Here is a 24,598-nt window from a genome sequence, read left to right as displayed (position 1 = left end):
GGGAGAGTCCAGAACGAGGGGTCATGGTCTAAGGATACGGGGTAAACCTTTCAGGACTGAGATGAGGAGAAATTACTTAACCCAGAGAGTGGCGAGCCTGTGGAATTCGCTACTGTAAAAAGCAGTTGAGGCCAAAACATTGTATGCTTTCGAGAAGGAGTTAGATATAGCTCTTGGGGCAAAAGGGATGAAAGGATATGGGGGAAAGCAGGAACAGGCTACTGAGTTGGATGATCAGCCATGATCATAATGAATGGCACAGCAGGCTCGAAGGGCCGAATGGCCTACTCCTCCTCCTATTTTCTATGTTCCCACACCCCTGACAAGTTACCTGTTTTGCTTCTCTCCAATCTTATGTCAAAGGCACTATATAAATATAAGTTGCTGTTGTCTCTCTTATGGATGGTGTATTAGTTTTACAGAAATTCGAGAAACAATTCTGTAGATACTTATCAACATTGGCTTTGGAAGCAAGCTCGAAGCAAATACATCATAGAGCTATGGGTGACAGATTACAGTGCATATAGATTACAATGCAAAGATTTTGTACAGCTTTATTTATTGGGGAGCATTTGCATCAGGAAAACTGAAAAGCTACAAACAAAAAAATTATGGAAGAGAAAACAGAACAATCATCTGTAACTGATTCTACACAAAGTGTCAAGACATTGGTGTTGTTTACAATGCACAAATGAATTCAAAATGTACACTTCTTACAACATGGATTGTGATGAGGAAGGCACTATTCAGCTTCTTGTGTTTTAAACAGTTATACAGAGCACAATCCATGTTTTCCCAGTATTTACATTCTGTACCTCATCTATTTATGCCTTTAGCACCAACATACTGCTCCTTGCAAGATGGGAAACAATGATGGGAATATCATTCACACATTGGAACATAAATATAACTCCACCTCTAAATATACAGCAAACATCTAAAAGCTTAAAAATCTTCTAACACCAAATACTTGAGAACCCCCAAACCAGACAATAAACTTATTTCATAGTGGTTAATGCTGAACATCCCACCCCTTCCCCTTGTTGTCAATGTGCAGGGATTACAACTCTTCATAGGTCATCAGCAGTTCTATATCAGAGAGATAATACAAAAAGGACTATGAAATTTAACATGTGACCCTTAGCTGAATACACGAGAGCCTTCACAGTAATGAGAATTTCAAATAAACGATCTTGGGACTATGAAAAGTACAACTTTGTTGCTGCCACTCTAATCTCCAAAAGATGACTCCCAGCTCAATATATTCTACTGTCGATTCCATGCCCTTAAATTCGACTTCATATTTTCATTCTCACTTCACACTAGGTATCGCAGTTTTCTAGCCATTTAAACGACAGCATAACAGAGGGCTGAGGAAACCAGCCTATTTCTCTGTCTTTGTCCTGCCAACTCACAGCAAGAACATGGGTGACAATACTCAGCCTGGAGAGCAAGACAGGCACAAAGTCTTCAATCCTCTGCTCATCCACTGCTGGCAGGTTTGATATGGGCTCATTCAGGGCCAGTATTTAATGAAATTGTAGATTCCATGATAGCTTTGGGAGAGTTTGTCCTCTAACTATTGCTGCTGCTCTTTCTGGTGCTGCAGCTAGATTCCCACTGATATACAGTGGTAAACTCCTGACATTACCGAGAGGTCCACTCTGCAAACATAATCGACCACAACTGAGAAAAATGGGTTGGGTTACAGCAGGGATGGGGTGGTGAGTGGGTGTCCTACCTTCACCACCTCTGATGGCTTTACCGCCCAGCGGAAAATGCAGCCCATTTAAGTCCCATGGAAAACATTTGCTGAAACTTTAAAAAAATAATATAGGTTGATTTATCTTGGAAGCTGGCAAATTTTTAATGAGGACGAAACAAAACATAGAGGAACCAGTGAAGTATCAGCCAAAAGGTTCCTCTACCACAGATGTCACCAGGTGCAGCGGTTGGGGGCAGATTTTCTCAATTGATAGCATGCAATTGAGAGACAGAAAGGAAATCTCTCGTGTGTGAAATTCAGCTGTGCAATGCCCTCACTGAAAGCACAGCAAGCCTACTGGATTTTCATTTAATTTGCAAGAAAAGTACATTTAAAAAATTGTTTAGAAATGCAACACACTACTCCATATTACTCTTCAAATAGGGATTGGAAATAACAATGAAAACCTACTAACACTGACTTAACCAGAAGGGAAATTAGGCAGTAATGACATTAATTAACACTCTGAATATCACGCTCCACTGAGCAAACACCTTTATTTGTTTAAAAATGTTACTTCCTAACTGCAAGTAAGTGCAGCCAAATGTGCTACGCAGCACACTCTCCAAGATGGCATCTCTGTAACTTCCATGTCTCTGTACTGCAGGTTTGCCCGTTGTTATATTATTCTCCATGATACAAACAACTGAGGAAATTTTAGTCTACAAATCTAAATTGACACGACGTACCGAGTAAAAAGGTGTACGGTATGTTGGATGTGACGTGTTCAATAACACCACCTGTAATAAAACTGGTGCAAAATAAATACTTCAAACGTTCTTTTGTAACCTTTTGGTCCAAACACATAAAATGTGCAATATATACAGCATTTTGTCTTTTTTCTTACTCTGAAATTACAATACTTTGAAACACTTTAGAAAGCACCCTAGTAAAAAATTGTTCTACAGGTAAAAGTTTACAAGACACAGGAATCCCTAAAACATACCACAATCTGATTAGTAATAATGACAGAATGCCATCTACACAATTGGTGCACGGTTTGTGTAAATGGGTTTCCTTGCTCATTTGTCCATTAATGCATCTAATTCCTGGTCCTAAAATCTTTACAGATGGAAGTGGCTCATGGCAGATTTGATACAAACTGCAGAACAAGAATTCTTTTCTGCTTTTATTGGAAAAAAAATTCATTGGATTGTTCAAGGTTGCAACTGATTCAGCAGAAAGACATTTTTGATGCAGTTCTCCAGGTCACTGTGGTGAAAACTGTTCTTAGTTTGTTTTAGGATAGATTTTTTCATAGAAAAAGCTCTTGCTAAGGAGGTAAAGTTCGCCATCCTTTTCTCTCACTGCGTGAGCTCTAATAAACTGAAACTGTTCCAGAGCAAACTCGTAGAACTCGTTTTCCATTTTCCAGATCTCAGACAGCTGCAGTCTAGCAATGGTTTCTTTTGTAGGCAGCTTCTTCTCTGTTGTTTTTCTAAGATGAGATTTCTTTCCTGTTTGAATGTGAAGGAGGAAGCCAGAAACAAAGAGCAACATACGAGTTTTTAGTATTCAATGTGCATCTACACAGGTTAACTCAGTAGGTTACAGTGGGTTTCACTTCTGTGCAAAGATTAAATTGTTACAGCTTAGTTGAAGCAGAAAACATTGCTAATGAAAGAATATTACTAAAGTTTTGCTTTTCCTTATAGACAAAAGAACAGCTTACATCTTATAGAAAATAGCTGTATTTTTTTCTCTTTTGTTTTCCCCTCTGATTTTGCCACATTTTCAGAGAAGGCAGTTGGAAGGTATGTTGGAAAAAATATCTACAGGAAATGACCTTGCAGTATCTCACTCAATTGGCTGTTCTTGCCACATATTTAAATCTGGATCACAATAAACACTCTGCCTCTGTCCTCACTTGATGCACACACTTCCAGAGGGTCTCAATGGTTAGCAATGATCAACGGGAACCCTGATTCATTTTGATGCCAGCCTGATGGCACTGAGGCTAATTATGCAACAACCAAAATGTAACTTAAGAGACTGGCTGGGAATATTTTAACAGAGACAGAAATGAAGTAAATATTTTTGAATATTCTAAGGATTAACAGTCCAATGGATCCTAATAAAGTGTTTAAGAGTGCAGCAGTTGCTAAGAAGATTACAAAAGCAAAATACTGTGGATGTTGGGAATCTGAAATAAAACAGAAAATTCTGGAAACACTCAGCAGCTCTGGCAGTAGAAGATTACAACTGTTACAAATACAAATGTATTAAAAAGAAATAAATGGATAGGAATGGTCTTTACCCGTAACTTGCCTTCAGTCTCTGTGAACAACATAACCACTGCTGATGTGGAATGGCCATGAGGAGGCACTGCACAGTAGCATGATGATTGCTTCCTCTGCTCTGCAGAAGGGGTCTGGGTTGCACCCTGGCTTATCACAGTAAACTTACTGGAGTGGGAGTATCAAGTTTGGGGATCACCCACTCTTTGGCACTGCACCCAGCATGTTGCTCATGCACAATCTTTATTCATTAACTTTTAGTTGCTGCTGCTTCAACCTACTGTATCACTTGGGGTCTCAGGGATGATCCAGTTCAAATACAGCTAGAGAAAACTGCCCCAGAAATAAAACATTGAATATTAAAATTGGTGGATCTCACCTGTATTTCATACCAAATAATAGAATCTAGCCCAAGGATTCAGGTGATATTGATACTCAAAAGACATTTAAAAAAAATTTTTAGAACTAAAACAAGGATATCTTATAATAATGTTAAGTGATTATTAATACATTTTCAAACATGCAGCATTTTCTGACTGACCTGTACGATATAGTTCTGTTGCTCCTCTAAAAAAGCGTGGCAAAGCTGCCTCCAGGAGCATTATAAAGTCTTCCAATTCCTCAGTTATTCCGACAAGGAGATACTCGTTAACCAAGTTGTATTTGGCTTGCTCCAAAGCCCATTTGCTTCCCACATTCCTATAATGACAAAGAGTAATGATGATCGGCAGTATACAGACAGAAAAAGGATTTGCACAGATCCTTACCCATTTTAATTGCAACTAGAATAGGACAAGTAATTAATCTCTTTCTTTCCTGTCACAGTGTTACAAGCTTATTAAAATCTGTGGTGTTTAGGAAATAGGTCACAGGTGCCACTATTTTTACCAACGCGAATAATGAGCTTTATTTGCAACCTTAGAGCTTCAAGTCTGGTCGGTTTACTGACACTCTGGCAAATGCTGTGACTGGTCACTGGGCAGCCTGGATTTTGTACTGTTCACAGACAGGTAGTCATTAGCAAGGTCAGTGGAAAACCACTGGCATATTCTTCACATCTACGTTTAACATACATCCTACTGAGAGCTGCAATTTCTAAGTTTTCAAATAAAATGCAATTTATATCAGAATATACTTTGGAGTTGCATCCAATTACATCATAGTTTTACAATACTCAGTCAAGCTAAAAATGTGTCATGTGGTGATTATTTGTCAACAGCATAATAACGTTAAAAAACTCTCAATGTGGACATTTATGTCAGTGGATCTTCTACAGCAAAGTCTCAGTTGCTGCGATCAGCCTGCAATACCCGTGGACCTCTCCTGACCGACATTCTGGGTAGCATAAACGTCTGGCTGTGTATGAGGTGTGAAATCCAAACTGGAACTGTCCATTTTAGCAACTCTTCAAAAAGTCAATGACCAGGCAAGTAGGATTACTCCTGAATATAACCAAAAGGTTTTGTTTGAAAGTTCAAGTTTAATGATGGCTACTAGTAATTCACTGTTATGCTGGGATGTTAGCTAGTCTGCAATTTGCTGTGTAGATTCAAAAGCTTAGACCATGAAGGATATTTCAGGTTTTACTTTCTTAAAATGTGTGTTTCTAAAGGATGAAATGTTACACTGACACCCACATTATTTCACTGTAGCATAAGGCTGATCAGAATTGACGTATAAATTAAATCCGAGGCAATTTAAAAGGCAATATCTGCATCCTAAAATTAAAAAAGTGATTTGAAACCAAGTAAATTCTTCAGTATTGCCTTTGACCATTAATAAATGTTGAAACACTGCAGCTTGTAAAAGATCCTGACTCTGCACTTCAAAAGCAAACAACCTGCACTCAGATACAGCATTCAAAGGATCATCTTGAACTCAAAAGAGCAGAAATGGTCTAAATCACTATTTTCTTTGCATTCATGATGTCTCCATAGATCATCAAACATGTTTGCAGGCACAAGAACCTTGCCCTTCCTTTAACAAGAAATGACTTGGATTCTACTAAGGACCTCTCCTTGAAGGCAAATCAGATCATGCCACAAGTAAAAACTCCTGTTGTGAACAAAGACCCTACCAAACTTTTAGAAAGTGCTGTATCACATGACAAACATGTTACAATATAATCCAAGACACAACTGCTTGTTATTAGAATTAGAATATTACAGCGCAGTACAGGCCCTTCTGCCCTCGATGTTGCGCCGACCTGTGAAACCATCTGACCTACACTATTCCATTTTCATCCACATGTCTATCCAATGACCACTTAAATGTGTAGTGGCAGTGCCTCGGTTTATTGTCCTATCCAAAGAACAGCACCTCTCAGTATTCACTCAGTACTGCACTGAAGCACCAGCCTAGATTATGTGCTCAAATCCAGGATTCTGGCCTCACCTATCACCTTCTGACTCAGAGGCATGAGTGCTCCTTTGTGTCTGAACCACAACCTCAGAAGAACAACTGCACTAAGAAAGTTTCTATTTTTCACTTTACTCATCCTCACTGCAACCCAAAGTGAGATTTAGAGTGTAGTACAACTTGTGCCAAACCAGGCTGCTTTGTGATGTGGGCCTGTATCCATGAATGGACAAAGCTATTTGATGAATGGCAGCTTACAGAGTGAGGGGCTTTCAACTCTTTATGACAGAAGGTAACATACTAACAGAGTAATGTTTTGGGCAAGAGAAGATCATTGGTCATCTAGCCTATCTTTCTAAGCTTCCCATCAGAGTCCTTATTGAGATTCTGGAACTAATTGTTCCGTATCTCCTTTCCTATCACAAATTCACCCAGTCCTTCTTTTAAAATTGCACACAATTTTCTGTACCACCATCCTTGCTAATAAATTGTACCACAATTCCATCATCTCCTTCCTAAAAATTGTTCTTTGTCTATATTTTCTTTCCACATTAAACTGTGCCCCTTGAATCTTGCACCGAACAGAAGAGCTCTCTAAACCCATGACAAATTGAGACCTCAAATCAAGGTCTTCCCTCATCCCCCTCTTGTCCAAATTGTAAACCACCTGGGTAGTCAATCTTTCCTCAACCCTCTAAGTTTAGGATACAACAGTGTAGCCCACCTTTGGACCTGTTACAATAATTCTGAAACACAACGAAAAATGAACACAATACTCCAGATGCGGCCTGAACAAGGCTAGATACAAAATCAAAATCACCTCTTCAGACTTGTAAGTTGCAGCATTAGTTGCATGCCAACATTTGACTTGCACTTCTTCCAATCGCTGCAAACATGGAATCAAAATCCCAGATTCTCTTTTCTGCTTTGTTATCCATGGTCATTAAAGCTGTAATCCACATTCTCAGTTATGCCTAATTTAATGACTTTACATCAGGGTTGAACTGCATCTGTCACCATTAAATGTGTTAAATCTGCCATTTCACCCAAGATCTCAACTGTTCCCATTACTATCTTAATGCCAATTCTTTGTGCTATGTGCCCATTCTTATTCCCTAAGTTTATCCAATATAGGACTTTATAGGACTCATCAGTTCAGGCTGCATTTCAATCCAATTTACAAATTATACTCTATGGAATGATTTACCATCCATGCCTTGAAAAATACTTTTCTGTAAATTAGTATGCTTATAAAGGTACAGTATGTGATCTGCCAAATACACCATAATATATAGCAAGTCAGTATTTTATTTAAAAAAATTAATATTCATTACCAGCTTTAATGAAATACTTTATATTTTCTATTGTACCTACCAACATTCTGAGCTGTGGCCACAAAAGAAAGGAATCTGAAGCCAAAGTTTTTCTGGAGCACAGTCTGACCCACCAGCTGCAACACATTCATCAAATGTCTGAAGTTGGGGGGTGGGGGGGTGGTGGTGGGGGAAGAAAGAAAAGAGATTGCTGCAAGCCAACAGTAAGTCAGTACAAGCAGAAATAAGTGCTACCAGTCAATTCAGACTTTCAAACCAATGCTTCAGAAACTTCATGATGTCAAAGTCAGCATTGCAATCTTAAGACACTACATTATTTTTAACTCAATTAATTTTGAACATGTTGCAACAAACTACACATCAACCAAAGCACTGCAGTAAAGGTATATGGCGTTTTATATCTAATTTGAGCAGAATTCCAATTCTTACACAAATTTAAGTAAACAAAAGTTGAGAAATGCTGGTTGAAAATATTTTATTAGCCTGCCACTCCTTCAATATTACAACACCAGCTGTGTTTGATCATTTTATTAGATTAAGCCCAAATATATTTAGTTTGCAAAGCAGTGTACATTTGCCAAATGTCCAGTTTAACAGCATAAATTGCTATTATTTTAGAAGATAGATTGTTGCCTCTTTAGATTACTACTGTACATATGACAGTCTTAGATGTGAAAGTTGAACTTAATTCTGGAATAAAGACTATATCTGTAATGGGTAATAACATGCTTCATTATTCATTCAACCTTCATAAGTAGAAATATAATCAAGTAAAAACTGGTATATAGATTTGTTGAAGATGCTGAAGTGCCAAAGTCCTAATAATACTATGGGCCGGATGAGAACAACGATGTTCAGTGTAAGCACACCAACCGATGTTGATAGCTATCTTAGAGAGAGCCTTCATAAAGAACCTCTCACATACTGGTCCCTGAAGTGAGTAGAGACCTCAGACCTTCTCTGGTAGATCTGGGCCTGCCAAAAACAATACAAGAAGGCACACTCCAGATTGTTAACCTTAGTTTTGTAATGCGTTCACCAATAATGTTTTCAAATGAAATACATGTAGTTGTATGGACCCACATAAACCTTTGGTTTGACCTGCAAAAATTAAAATTCTTGAGTATCAGTGAAATGATACCTCCCTTCAATGCAATAATTGGTGACGTCAGAGAAAATTCTAGCAACATGATTTCCCATGACAAGTGAAACATGGAGGCAATTTTCTATAAACAAATTAGATTTAGAGCAGGGTTGTCCAGCATATGGCCCACAGGCAAGGATCCGGCCTGCGGATGTAAACTGTACCGGGCCGTTCCTCATCCTTGCCGTAACTGGAGATGAGAAATTTTCTACTGCTTCTTCTTGCAGACTGGCTTTAAAAAAAAAAATCACAAGTCAGTTTCACAGCTGATAGGTGTTCACATCGGCAACAGCCGTTTGCCAACTTCGACAGATTCGGGATTTTCCAGCAGGTTTTAAAAAAAAAAATCGGAAACCGCTGGAAAATCCCAAATCTATCTGAAGTTGGGAAATGGCTGTTCCTGATGTGAGCACCTGTCAGCAGTGAAACTGACAGCAAGATGTTTTTTAAAAAAACTGAACAACCATCTGTTGAGTGTTCCCGCGGTCTGCACAGAGCGAGGATGGCGCTAAGAGTGTGGGGGGGGGGGGGGGGGGCAGAAGACAGAGACGGGGGGGAGGGGGGAAAAGACAGAGACGGGGTGGGGGGGAAGGGGAGACAAAGACACAGAGAGGGGGCAGGACACAGAGATAGGGGGGTGCTGGGAGAGAGAGTGATCAAGATCACTCCTGACAGAATGGCATCTATCCAGAATATCCTGCATCACTACAAGTATGTGGGCAAACAATGATTAGTTGTGCAAGCAAAAAAATGCCCAGGTATCTCACTAAATCAGTGTCCAACATAGTGAAAATAAAGTAAGTCAATAAATTCGTCTTCTCATTAAAGCTTCTTCACAAAAGTGCACATTTGTTGTTGTTTTGATTAATAGAAAGCTAAATTTTTAATGCCTTTATTTTTTTCGAAATTGTCTCACTGACAAGTGGCCCCCCTATCGAAGAGAAAAATTGTAATGTTGCCCTTCACGTGAAAAGGTTCGACAACCCTGATTTAGAGGTACCTTTCCTTTGCACCAAATACGATACAATGACTCCACCACTACACAATGCAGGCTCACCAAAGTCACATACTTTATTGCTCATTCTCGTGCCAAGCTAGCATATACCATAGAAAGATCCCTGGGAACAGGTTACCTGATTTGAGCTCTCAGCTTGAAATTAGGTGCAAGAAGAAGATTGGGAGTGGGGGGGGGTGGGGTAGAAAAAGCAAAAAGAAAAAGTACATGCAAAAATAAATCTAAAGCATTTTACACTTATCTGCCTTTTCTTACCCCATTGATAATTAGTTTTACAGTGCATGATGTCCAGTTACTTAGAATATTGATCAGAAGACCAGTTAATTAGAAGATCACATATTTTCGTGGTTGTCTTTTAATTTCTGGGTCTTCTAAGATAATGTATTAATGTATCCAGCTGAAGAACCAATATATAACATAATACTCAGGATTTTCCTCTAATCAGACAGAGATTTCCCTAAACTAACAGTAATTCATGATTGTGATCATAAATTCTTTCAAACACCACACATCAAAGAACTGCAACACGCAGATCAATAAAAGGGAGGGAGCTCAAGGCTGCAATCTCATCTTGAGGTTCAGCTCGGTTATAACAAAAACTTGAGCTTTGCAGTTGCGATCTACCTTTGATTAGATTATATTCTGGTAACTCAACTCGAGTGATGTTATTCTCCATTTACAACTCGCAGTTACACATCTGAAATTTGTAAAACAGAGTAATACCTCTAGGTGCAGCAAGAATTACAAAGATGAACTTATTTCAAGTTTTGAAATTTGTTTTTCTTCACCAATTTTCTCCCTTCCCTTCTTTCCCAGAGACTCTAGACTAAGTGAAAGCCTTGGTTCAGGAGCAATACTCTTGCCTCAAAGTCTGATGGTCATAGGTTCAAACCCCAGTCCAGAAACTTGAGCACATTATCGCAGCTGACAATTCAGGGCTGTACTGAAGGAGTACTGCTTTGTTGGAGGCACCATCCTTTGAATAAGAAGTTGAATCAAAGCCCTGTCTGCTGCCCTGGGGGAATGTAAGAGATACCATGGTCCCATATAAAGAAGGAGAATTCTCCTACTGTCCAAGCCAACATTCATTACTCAACTATCATTGTTAAAAGCAGATTATCTGGTCATTATATCATTAGTTTAAAAAAAATAATTCACAGGATGTGGGCGTTGCTGGCAAGGCAAGGCTTTATTGCTCTCAAGAAGGTGCGGATGAGCTGCCTTCTTGAATACAACTGAGGGGCTCACTACGCTATTTCACAAAAGGCAGTTAAGAATCAATCACATTGTTCTGCATTTGCAGTCACACATAGGCCAGACCAGGTAAGGATGGCAGATTTCCTTCTGCCAAAGGACATTAGAGAACCAGATGGATTTTTACAACAATTATGGTTACCATTACTGATACTAGCTTTTTATTCCAGGTTTATTCAACTAAATTTAAATTCTCTAGCTACCCTGTTGGGATTTGAACTCACGTTTCTGGATCATAAATCCAGGTATCTGGATTACTCGTCCAGTAATATAACCACTATGGTACTGTGCTGTATTGTACCTGGCTGTGTGCAAATAGGCTGCTATTTTCCCCTACATTGTAATAGTGGTTACACTTGAAAATTATTTCATTGGCAGTGAAGTGCTTTGGCACTACCTGAGGTTATAAAAGGTTCTCTATAGAAATTCCAGTTATTTTTCTTTCTTCCTTCCTGGCAATTGACACTATGCGTGCTCTATGATACCAGCATTCACATATAAGCTTGATGAATGGGCATCAACAAGCTATTTAATATGGGTGGGAATCACAGCTGAACCTGATCCTGTCCTTCTCCAACATTCATCCACAGAATTTCTGCAGGGGAGGGTTACTGTGGCACAGTTTCTCATCTGTAACTTAGTTCCCTGAGGCAAACAATAGTATTCACTGGTACCCTAGCTGAGATGGGTTAACTCCAAGTAGGCAGAGATTGAGCTTAGAACCTTCTGACTCAGCTACTCACTGGATAAAGTCACTGAACTATCAGGCAAATCTGAATTAAATTTACTTAATTTTCAATACTCAATGGAACCATAAAATAGTAATTTAAGCAATAGAAAAAATAATAAATATGAAGCATTATTAAATTAAACAAAATATGAATAAAATATCTTTATCTTGTGGATATTCCATCTTAAGAGTTCCTCAGATAGGAATACTGTTTAGTGGGGAAACAGCTGAACACCACAAATGATGGAAAGATTACTCTGTAATCACCTCTACTTGTAATCATAACCAGTTCTGTTATTAAAGCCATCTGTATTAAAATGCTAAAGGAATCATTTCCATTCTATACAGCCCACTTAAACAATATAGAAGCACTTTCCAGGGTGAACGTCAATGGCAAGAATGAGACAGAAAGTTGGACAGTGTTAAGTCTTCATATAATGCTAGAAAATTACAAAGGTGCTTCATCCAGAAGACTGGAATGAGTATTATATCAATTTTCAGCGAATTAACTGAGCAAATTAAAACAGCCCTTGGAATTAAAAAATTGAGAAGCTGCAGCATTCCTTTATTTTGACCTGGCTATTTAGCTTTTTAAATAATATTCCAAACACTGTTATGTTGTGTATGTTACATTCTCTGATGCAAATTATCTTACCTTTTTATCTCCCTGTTTTCTTCTCTTTAGACCAGGCCTGTAATCATCACCAAAGCGCAGAAAATAGTAGTATGACACCAGTCGCTCAATTGGATCTCGAATTACATTTACGTAGATGGGTTTCTTTTTCACACCGTATCTGAAGTAATGGGAAGAAGAAACATTTATTGGTTATTTCAGTGTTCAATGTGAGGTAAAGCAGTTTTCAATATTGCTTTGAGAGCAACTGTTAATTTTTCTGAGACCTATTAAATATTTTCTAAATTTAGTTATATCATTTCAATGCTTCTCTGTTTATACTTTCTGAGTACAGTTTCTCATGCAATCAAGCCAGTATCATGTTTACAACAACAAAGAAAAGAACTCTGGATTAGTTCCATCTTATAAAGCTTTGCAACAAGTACCAAAATTGTGGCTATGTCTGTAAATCTCGTATTGTAACTGAATAAAATCAGTGCTGTGTTTATAAACAGATGCCATTCATTTACTACATCCATACTTAGAATTTAGTATCTACTAGTTTTAATTAAGTTTCCATTTGGCTTTGTTAATGCAGTTAAAGTATTACATAGAACTTTACTTGTGATGATGGATTATAAATTAAATATATTGCACGCACATTGCCAAAACCAAACCTTGACTGAAAAATCTAAATAAGTACTTGAAATGTGAAAACTTTAACCCCATTTTATATATTCCAGGAGAATGGCATCGAAAAAAAAACAATCTTTATTTCCCAGGAAATCAGGAGGGAAAACAGCTTCTCAGCATTTACCCTGTCAAGTCCTCTCTGAACTTTATATATTTCACTTAGATCACCTCTCATTCTTCTCCAGAGAATACTGGCCCATTCAACTGTATCTCCTCACTGGACTGCCCTCACATCCCCTGAATAAATCTAGTGAATTTTCACTGCACTCTTGCTAAAGCAAGTCTAACCTTCTTTAGGTAAGGAGACCAAAACTGCACACAGCACTCCATGCGTTGTCTTACTCTTATATGGCAACCCCTTTGCAATAAAGGCGAACATACCATTCACCTTCCTAATTGCTTGTGTCAGGAAGACCCTATATGCCAAATGGGAAATATTAATTTCATTGGTTGGACACTTGCATTAGCCTTTTAATGGAAAAATCCTACAAGTTAACTTTTAAAAAAACTGGCAGCCAAGATGGCCACTGCAATTTACATTTGGAACACCAGATTAAACTGGAGAAGAAAAGACTAAACAAACTCTGCCTGAACAATGGCTTGCTCTCAGTGATTGAATTACCTACAGTGGCTTTATCAACATGGTCGACAAGGCCATCTACACCCACTGACTTTGAAAGAGGCAATCCCCTCCCAGTGTGACTGGACCTCCTGAGGCATGTAGCACCTTGAATCTCAGAGGAGATAAAACCTCATTGATAGTGACTGCCTGCGCAGCTCTGAATATACTGTAAGCTTTATCACACAGACAGCAGACAGGCAGCAACTGAAAGGCTGCATTTGCTGACAATGCACACTAGGTGGCACAGTACTTGACATGCACAAATGAAGCCTCATGCACTGAAACGTCACTGTCTGCGACGTTTATGCCAGCTGCTAGTAAAGATGGCGCTGCTCAATTTATCAGAAAAACAACATGAAATCCAAATGCCCACAGTAGCTGTGATCGCCGCCTCCATCCCACCCCCAACAGTACCTTGCTCCCTCCTGCCATCGCAGGTGCAAATTAGCCCTGGTAAGCCGGGTGTAGGCTGCACATGCGCAGCGCCATACTGACAACGGTCCGTTCCGCGCATGTGCAAAGCTGGGAGCGCTCTGATGATGTTGGCGCTAGGCTGTGTTGTCAGGAGTCACTTTGTAACTGAAAAGTCAGCAGCAAAGCAGGCTCGATCTCTCCCCCCCAGAAAACATCAGGAGAAGATCCGGCAGCGACTGGAAGCTCCCCTAAGCCTACAGACCGCTACAGCCAGCGACTAGGGGGAAGAGAAACCACCACCCATCCTGCCTTCAGGAGCCCTGAGCAAAGCAAGCCAACCACCGTGCATGAATGTGGGTGAATGTGTAGCATATTTTTAGTATTTTAAATCGGACAAAGTGTTAATAAACAAAGTAATAAACTTACCACTTTCTTGTTTAAACTCAAGGAAACCTGTCTGATTGGTTCTTTTGCAATCACGTCAGAGGAACAGGAGCAAACGCTCACTGAGGTGGTTAGCTCAACCACTGTGCTAAGAAAGGATAAACCGTGTTGCAGTCAAACAAGAGAAAGGGTGAAAGGGGAGCCTGAGATCCCCTCCTCACCTAGTCATAACACTAGTTGTATCTGTGTATTAACTTTCTGTGATTCATGAACAAGGACACCCAAATCCTTGTGAATACCACCATTTAGCAATCACCTTTATAAAAAAAAATTTTCTTCTCCATTCTTCCTACTAAAGTGGATAATTTCACATATTCCCATAGTATACTCTACCTGCCACCTTCTTACCCAATCACTTAACCAGTCTATATCCCTTTTCAGCCTGTAAGTCCTTCTCATAGCTTACTTTCCCACCTCGCTTTGTATCTTCAGCAAACTTGGACATAGTATATAAGTCATTGATATAGATTGTAAATAGCTGAGGCCCAAGCTTGCTGCGCTCCACGAGCCATACCATGCCATCTTGAAAATGACCAATTTATTCCTATTCTGTTTTCTGTCTGCTAACCAATCTTTAATCCATGTTAATATATTACCCCAATCCCATGAGTCCTAATCTTGTGCAACAAGCTCTTGTATGGCACCTTATCGAATGCTTTCTGAAAATCCAAATAAATTACATCCAATTGTTCCCCTTTAGTAAGTTACACCGTCAAAAAACTCTTAATACATCTGTTAAACACAATTTCCCTCTCGTAAAACCGTTCTGACACTGCTTAATCATAGTGATTTTCCAAGTGCCCTGTTACCACATCCTTAATAGCAGATTGTAGCACTTTTCTACTATTGATGTCAAGCTAACTGGCTGATTGTTCACTTTTTCTCTCCCTCCTTTTTTCAATAGCAGGGTTACATCTGTTACCTTCCAATCCACAGGGACTGTCTAGAATCTAAAACCAAGCTAAGATCAAAACCAATGCAACCACCATTCCTGCAACTTTTAAAATCTTAGGGTGTAGGCCATCAGATCCAGGCAGTGAGTCAGCTTTAAGACGCATTAATTTCTTCAGTACTTTTGCTTTACTAATGTTAATTACATTAAGTTTCTCACTCTCATTAGATCCTTGGTTCCCCATAATTTCTGCTGCATTCTATGCATCTTCTACCCCGAAGACAAACACAAGATATTTGTGTAACATCTCTGACATTTCCTCATTCCCCGTCATAATTTCTACCTCTGCCTCCAATGGACCCATGTTTACTTTCACTAATCTGTTCCTTTTTACATACTTGCAGAAGCTCTTACAATCTATTTGTATATTTCTTGCTAGTTTACCTTTACTATATTTACTCATTCTATCAATTTCTTGGTCACCCTTTGCTGATTTTTAAAATTCTCTCAATCCTCAGGCTTACTATGCCTTTTGGCAACACTGCAAACCTCTTCTTTTAACCTAAAACTACCTTTAACTTCTCTATTTAGCCATGGCTACAGAACTATTTCAGTGGAGTTTTTATGCTTCAAGGGAATGTGTATTTGTTGTGAATGATGTATTATTTCTTCAAATGTTTCCCATAACTTAACTACCAGCCTAATTCCCCAAACGACCTCAGCCAGCTCATCCCTCCACTTCTGTAACTGGCTTTATTTAAATTTAAGATCCTGCTTTGGACCTTAGTTGACCCGGTCTCACTGCACAGTACTAGATCTAAAATATCCTGGTCCTTAGTTCCTCGGAATATTGCTGTGGGGAGATGGTGGTGTAGTGGTAATGCCACTAGACAAGTCATTGAGAGGCCCAGGCTAATGCCCTGGGGACACAGGTTCAAATCGCACCATGGCAGCTGGTGGAATTTAATACCAATTAATTAACATTTCATTAATTAAAAAAATTTGGAATTGAAAGCTAGTCTCAGTAATGGTGCCATTAAACTGTCACTGATTGTCGTAAAAACCCATCTGGTTCACTAATGTCCTTTAGGGAAGGAAATCTGTCGTCCTTACCTGGCCTGGCCTATAGATGACTCCAGACCCATTGCAATGTGGTTGACTCTTAAATGCCCTCTGAAATGGCCTAGCAAACCACTCAGTTGTCAAGGGCAATTACGGATGGGCAACAAATGCTGCCTTTGACAGCGACATCCACATCCCATGAAAGAATTAAAAAAAAAACATGGTTCTAGAAAATTGTCTCGGATGTATTCCATGAACCCATCCTCCAATTTGGTTTACCCAATCTGTAAGATTCAAGTTTCCCACGATTACTGCACTACCCTTATTACATGTTCCTTTAATTTCCTTAATTATATTTTGTCCAACAATGTTGGGGGGTGGGGGGGGGGGCATGGCTATAAACTACACCCAGTGATTTCTGCCTTTTGTTGTTTCTTAGCTCCACCCATAGTGATTCGACATCCTGATTTTCTGGACTAAGATAATTTCTTCCTACTGTCTTTATCTCATCCTTTATTATCAATGCTACCCCACTTCCATTTTCATTTAGCCCATCTTTTCTAAAGGTTCAGCACCCCGAACTACCAAAAAGAATTTTCTACAGTCTAATAGACAAATATCAATTTTAACAGATTAAAGATTTTATAAACTGAAGTCAAAACCCAAAGTGAACAAGTTGTAAAAATAAATATATTCCCTTTTAGTAATAGTATACATGAGCAGGAAAATCTCAAAAGAGGTGGTACAGAATATTTCCAATGAATCAGAAACTGTAAAAATATCTGAAATTCGTATCGTATCTACTTTACCAGCTAAATCAGCTTGTGTACCAGATATATCAATTATAGAAATGGAAAAATATGTACAACTATCTTCTATTGGGAGATAATGAAGCAAGATGTTCAATAAATGGTTAAAAAGCTGCTCAGAGAATTTCTGTTTGTTGCCTCAGCATTTCCAAGGCTGGCGTTATTTTTTCCACCGCTGCACACTCTGTTCTCAAGGAAAGATGGTCAGCTCATTGGTGGTTCTCCCCAGGTAGGAAGCACTGAAATAGTTTTGAAGGAGGGGAAAAACTACCAAAGATGTGCAAGTTAAAAAACACTGCTATAACTACATTTTTATTCCACAACCATTTACTTTTTCTCTTCTTCTACCACCGTCCCCACCTCACCTCATCACTATGAACCAATCCTCAGCTGAGCCAAGCATTTATTGCCCACCCCTAATTGCCCTTGAGAAGGAGGTGGTGAACTGCCTTCTTGAACCACTGCAGTCCATGTGAGGTAGATACACCCAAATGCTGTTAGGAAGGGAGATCTAGGAGTTGACCCAGCAACAGTAAAGAAATGGCGATATAGTTCCAAGTCAGGATAGTGTGTGACTTGGAGGGGAACTTGCAGATGGTGGCGTTCCCATGCATTTGCTGCCCTTGTCCTTCTAGGTGGTAGAGGTTGCGGGTTTGGAAGGTGCTGTCTAAGGAGCATTGGTGCTTTGCTGCAGTGCATCTTGTAGATGGTACACACTGCTGCCACTGTGCGTCGGTGGTGGAGGGAGTGAATGTTTGTGGATGGGGTGCCAATCAAGCGGACTGCTTTGTCCTGGATGGTGTTGAGCTTCTTGAGTGTTGTTTGAGCTGCGCTCATCCAGGCAAGTGGAGAGTATTCCATCACACTCCTGACTTGTGCCTTGTAGATTGTGGACAGGCTTTGGGGAGTCAGGAGGTGAGTTACTCGCCGCAAGACTCCTAGCCTCTGACCTGCTCTTGTAGCCACGGTATTTATATATATATATTTTTTTATTCATTCATGGGATTTGGGCGTCGCTGGCTAAGCCAGCATTATTGCCCATCCCTAATTGTCCCTGAGAAGGTGGTGGTGAGCTGCCTTCTTGAACCGCAGCAGTCCATTTGGGGTTGACTTCGTAGCAGTTAGATACATCTGAGTGGCTTGCTAGGCCATTTCATGTAAGTCAACCACATTGCTGTGGGTCTGGAGTCACATGTAGGCCAGACCAGGTAAGGACAGCAGATTTCCTCCCTAAAGGACATGAGTGAACCAGATGGGTTTTTACAACAATTTACAACAATTAATTCCAGATTTATTAATTGAATTCAAATTCCACCTTCTGCTGTGGTGGGATTTGAACCCATCTCCCCAGGGCAATACCCTGGGTCTCTGGGTTACTAGTCCAGTGACAACACTACTATGCCACCGCCTTCCCTGATATATTTATATGGCTACTCTGGTTCAGTTTCTGGTCAATGGTAGCCCCATGGATGTTGATAGTGGGGGATTCAGCGATGGTAATGCCATTGAATGTCAAGGGGAAATGGTTAGATTCTCTCTTGTTGGAGATAGTCATTGCCTGGCACTTGTGTGGCATGAATGTTACGTGCCACTTATCAGCCCAAGCCTGGATATTATCCAGGTCTTGCTGCATTTCTACACTTACTGCTTCAGTATCTGAGGAGTCGCATATGGTGCTGAATATTTTGCAATCATCAGCGAACATCCCCACTTCTGACCTTATGATTGAAGGAAGGTCATTGATGAAGCAGTTGAAGATGGTTGGGCCTAGGAGGCTACCCTGAGGAACTCCTGCAGTGATGTCCTGGAGCTGAGACGATTGACCTCCAACAACCACAACTATCTTCCTTTGAGCTCGGTATGACTCCAACCAGCGGAGAGTTTTCCCCCAATTCCCATTGACTTCAGTTTTGCTAGGGCTCCTGGATGCCATACTCGGTCAAATGCTGCCTTGATGTCAAGGGCAGTCACTCCCACCTCACCTCTTGAGTTCAGCTCTTTTGTCCATGTTTGAACCAAGGCTGTAATGAGGTCAGGAAATGCGTGGCCCTGGCAGAACCCAAACTGAGCGTCACTGAGCAGGTTATTGCTAAACGAGTGCCGCTTGATAGCACTGTCAATGACACCTTCCATCGCTTTACTGATGATCGAGAGTAGACTGAGGGAGTGGTAATTGGCCGGGTTGGACTTGTCCTCCTTTTTGTGTACAGGGCATACCTGGGCAATTTTCAACATTGCCTGGTAGATGCCAGTGCTTTAGCTGAACTGGAACAGATTGGCTAGGGGCGCGGCAAGTTCTGGAGCACAGGCCTGCAGTACTATTGCCGGAATATTGTCAGGGCCCTTAGCCTTTGCAGTATCCAGTGCCTTCAGTTATTTCCTGATATCACGCGGAGTGAATCAAATTGGCTGAAGTCTGACATCTGCGATGCTGGGGACTTCAGGAGGAGGCTGAGATGTATCATCAACTCGGCATTTCTGGCTAAGATTGTTGCAAACGCTTCAGCCTTATCTTTTTACTGTACCTACTACTAATACTAGTAATACTAATAATTAAATGTTTTGTTTAAAAATAAAATTGAATGACCAGCTCAGAGGAATGCAGTGTTTCTGCAGCATCCTAAATTCAATGGGCTAGATTTTAAGAGCCCGCCGTTGCTGTCGGCGGCGAGCTCAATAAATGGCGGCCCGCTCGCCGAAGAGCCGCCGCGATCACCCGCACGGTGCTCATTTAAATAGCTGGGGCGGCCCATTCTCCTCACTAGTCACGCGGAGGGGGTGGGCTGTCTGTCCCCACGATGGATTCAACTGCCTGTGCGCAGGCGCTGGAGCAATTTTTAAAAGGCAACCAGCCCTGCCGGCAGCTTTGAATTTTTAAAGTGATCCCCTCCCAAAATTTACAAAATAAAATTGTAGCATACCTTTCCAACTCCCCAATAAAAATTACAGTAAGTATTTGCCCTCTCCCACCCCTCCCAAAACACTTACCTTTGAATTCTGACCCCCCTCCTTCCTATCCACCGACTGCACAAAGTTTTAAGTTCAACCCTTCCCACCATCCCCTGCGCTGATGATGCTTATTTGACTCCATCACCCGCCCCTCACTAGTGTCACGCCTGCTTTCCTAGACAGGGAATTGAAGGCGTGGGAGTGCCGGACTGAAAGACTGCCACTCAGTATATCGAAATGAATTCGTTTTAATGATTTAAATTAATTTGTTTTAATGATTTAAATATGGAAATTAAGGTCCTGTCGCCCAGCGGCGGTGGGGGCCGCCATGGAGCCTCACCGTTGCTGGGAGAAACGGGCTGGGCTCTCCCGGCGTCAGCCTCCGCCGGAACAATCTTTTTGCTCCCCCCGCCGTGCAGCCCAACGTTGTGGGCTTGATAAAAATCCAGCCCATTAAGTCAATATTTTTTAACAATAAATGCACTTTGAATAAAAGGCTGGATATTTCATTTGCAGGAAGTTAACCAACTTTGGCAAGACAGGTGATGCTACTTTTAGGCTGAAAGTTCATTTTCAATTATAAAGTAAAATTGATCAATATTTCAATTAAAATGGAAGCCCAAAATATGGAGTACAAACGCACCAGATTTGTAGAGGAACACTGATCAAGTCAAAGGTGAACCACATGACTGGAAGATTCAGAGATATTATTTTTCTGCACTGAGATGTGAAAAAAATTGACAGTAAAAACTATCATATTAAATGGAATGCACTTCAAACATATTTAAATCTTAATCAAAAAGGCTGATGGAATGCTAGCCTTTATATCTAGAGGATTGGAGTATAAAGACACAGAGGTTATGCTGCAGCTATATAAAACCCTGGTTGGACCCCAATTGGAGTACTCTGAGCAGTTCTGGGCACCACACCTTAGGAAGGATATATTGGCCTTGGAGGGAGTGCAACGTAGGTTTACAAGAATGATACCTGGACTACAGGGGTTAAGTTACGAGGAGAGATTACACAAATTAGGCCTGTTTTCGCTAGAATTTAGAAGGTTAAGGGGTGATCTGATCGAAGTCTTCAAGATGTTAACAGGAAAAGACAGGCTAGATAAAGATAAACCATTTCCACTGGTTGGAGATTCTAAAACTAGGGGGCAAGGTCTAAAAATTAGGACCAGACTGTTCAGGAGAAATGTTAGGAAGCACTTCTTCACGCAAAGGGTGGTAGAGGTTTGGAACTCTCTCCCACAAACAGCAGTTGAAGCTAGAACAGTTGTTAATTTTAAATCTGAGATAGATAGATTTCTGTTAAGCAAAGATATTAAGGGATGTGAGCCAAAGGCAGGTCTATGGAGTTAGGCCGCAGATCAGCCATGATCAGCCTGGCGGCACAGTGGCGCAGTGGTTAGCACCGCAGCCTCACAGCTCCAGCGACCCGGGTTCAATTCTGGGTACTGCCTGTGTGGAGTTTGCAAGTTCTCCCTGTGTCTGCGTGGGTTTTCTCCGGGTGCTCCGGTTTCCTCCCACAGCCAAAAAGACTTGCAGGTTGATAGGTAAATTGGCCATTATAAGTTGCCCCTAGTATAGGTAGGTGGTAGGGGAATATAGGGACAGGTGGGGATGTGGTAGGAATATGGAATTAGTGTAGGATTAGTATAAATGGGTGGTTGATGGTCAGCACAGACTCGGTGGGCTGAAGGGCCTGTTTCAGTGCTGTATCTCTAAATCTCAAAAATCATTGAATGGCGGGACAAGCTCGAGGGGCTGAATGGCCTACTCCTGTTCCTATCTTCCTATAAGTATAGTTATAAAGACCATTTACAGCAAGTGAAGCAATAGCTAGAAGAAAATACATTCTCATGCTGTTGTGGCAGATAGTTTAAATACTCTGTAATGTGTCACCAATATGAGGTAATCAAATGAGGTGCAGACTGCAGTACTGACATAATGCAACTGTAACCAAACGTTCTAATTATGCTTTCAGCCCCTTTTCTACATAATCAATGTCATACTTCCCCAGCTGTGATCAAGTCAAATTTGATGAAGTACCCTTCAGACTGCCAAGACATAGTTTAATTTCCTTGCTGTATCAACTTAATGTAACATTGACTATACAAGCTAAAAGAAATGTCATCTGAATTAGAAACAAATTCACTCGTTTTAAGAAACTGGTCCTAGTCAACAGAAAGATAGCAGTTTACCTGTAAGGAAATTAGAAAGGTAATGGAACCTACCAGGTTTACTAGACACAATTAGTCTCACCAACAGCTTATAGCCATACAGGGAAAGTATTGATCAACTTCTACTTGACTTGTTCATGAATTACTCAATCTGGAATGAAGCCAAACACTTAAAGCAGACTGAATTTAAACTGTTGCTGACCCGGAATACGTTTCAGTGACCAGGTGGATTGCACTACAATTCATAATGACTGTTTAAAAAAATTACTGCCATAGAATCATATAAAGTTTATGGCACAGAAAGAGGCCACTTGGCCCATTGTGTCTGCTCCTTTATTGAAGAATGGTTTTACAGGTAATGTTACTGAGCACTGCCTGTTTTTCCATCCTTAGTTGCCCTTGAGGGGATGGAGTAGGTTGATAAAATTGAATGGCAGTTAAGAGTCAACCATGCTGGTGTAGGGCTAGAATCATGTATAGGATAAAGGCTGCAAGTCTGCTTCCTTAAAAAAATATTAGCGAACCAGAAAAACAAAATGCATTGGGAATACTTAACACATACTTCACAATAGTACTTACAAAAGGATATTAGGAAGGAAGCAAATCCTCAATTGGTTAAAAACAAGATAGATATTATCAAAGAATTCAAGAAGTTCGTTAGAGGTCAAAATGCCAGGACCTGTTGGAAAACTACAAGGAGGCTGAGGAAAATAGGGGAGGAAACATCAGAGTCCTTAGAAGTTTGGAGACAACTGTAAATTTTACACTCCATTGAAGTCAACTAAGAGTAATATTGTGTGGGGTGTAAAACTGACATTCCACCCAATCCGGCAACTTAAAACTACCTTCTGTATCTCAGGGTTTCACGAAGAGTGAGAACGTGCCAAAGGATCGGAGACTGGCCAATATAATACTCATTTTCAAAAAGATAGAGCAAATAGACAGGGCGGCACAGTGGCGCAGTGGTTAGCACCGCAGCCTCACAGCTCCAGCGACTTGGGTTTGGTTCTGGGTACTGCCTGTGCGGAGTTTGCAAGTTCTCCATGTGACCACGTGAGCCCACCTCCGGGTGCTCCGGTTTCCTCCCACATGCCAAAGACTTGCGTGTTGATAGGTAAATTAGCCATTGTAAAAATAAAATTGCCCCTAGTGTAGGTAGGTGGTAGGAGAATTGAGGGAAGGTGGGGATGTGGGAGGGAAAAGTGGGATTAATGTAGGATTAGTATAAATGGGTGGTTGATGGTCGGCGCGGACTCGGTGGGTCGAAGGGCCTGTTTCAGTGCTGTATCACTCTATGACTCTAACCCACATCTGTGGTAGGGTCCATATTGGAATTTTTAATTAAAGATGAAATTACTATAAACGAAGAAAAAATCATTAGAAACAGCCAAAACAGATTTCGGACAGGAAGGGTGGAATTTAACTGGACAGCAGCAGGCCTTCTGTACGATTTAGGACCCCACCGCTGGAAGTTCCAGCCTTGCAGAGCTGCCGGCCAATTGGAGGCCGGCAGCTGCAGCGCCATTATGGAGGCGATGACTGCGGCTGTAGCTGCAGCGACCAGACACCAAGGAGTGGTGCTGGAACCAGGCTCAAGGTAGGTCAGGTCAGGGCAGGACAGGTCTCGCGGGTGGGGGTCGTCAGCAAGGGCAGGGGGCTGGCCGTCAGCGGGCCCCCCTGCCCCATGTTGGGTCCCTCGTTCAGGCACGAAGTGTCTTTGAATGAAGGGCCCCCTCCCTCCGCAGCCCGCAAGGGTTTCCGTACCATGCTTCTCATGCAGCAACAGGGCTGCCTGCCGCATGGGTAATTGCGGCTGCGGCAGGAATTAGGGGTTAATTACCCAGCCAAGGGCATCAACTGGCAGCAGGAAAGGCTGTTCACAGGCCCCGTCCCAGACTAAATTTTGGTGGAGGCGAGAAGCCCCTTGCCACCATCCCACCTAACTTAATGATCTCCTCGCCTCCAAATGCGCTGCGGGGGAGAGCATAAAATTCCACCCAAAGAATATGCTCGACAAACCTGAGAAAGTTCTTCGACAAGGTGACAGATATGGTGAATGACGGAAATGCAGCGGATGT

At 41.0% G+C, this 24,598-nt stretch overlaps 1 protein-coding gene across 1 annotated transcript in view; it reads right to left on the bottom strand.

Moving 5' to 3' along the window:
- Positions 1-540: 540 nt before the first annotated feature.
- Positions 541-24,598, bottom strand: part of LOC137372670 (heparan sulfate 2-O-sulfotransferase 1) — a 241,763-nt gene continuing 217,705 nt past the window's right edge. The window contains exons 4-7 of the mRNA XM_068036714.1: positions 12,493-12,631; positions 7,735-7,832; positions 4,544-4,701; positions 541-3,222 (exon numbers count right to left, since the gene is read on the bottom strand). Coding sequence (XP_067892815.1) covers positions 2,996-3,222; positions 4,544-4,701; positions 7,735-7,832; positions 12,493-12,631 — 622 coding nt within the window. The 3' untranslated portion in view covers positions 541-2,995. The remainder of the gene's footprint in view (positions 3,223-4,543; positions 4,702-7,734; positions 7,833-12,492; positions 12,632-24,598) is intronic.

Source organism: Heterodontus francisci, chromosome 8 (assembly GCF_036365525.1).
Source record: "Heterodontus francisci isolate sHetFra1 chromosome 8, sHetFra1.hap1, whole genome shotgun sequence".
In the NCBI taxonomy this organism is placed as follows: Eukaryota; Metazoa; Chordata; class Chondrichthyes; order Heterodontiformes; family Heterodontidae; genus Heterodontus; species Heterodontus francisci.
This window is presented reverse-complemented; position numbering and strand designations above follow the sequence as displayed.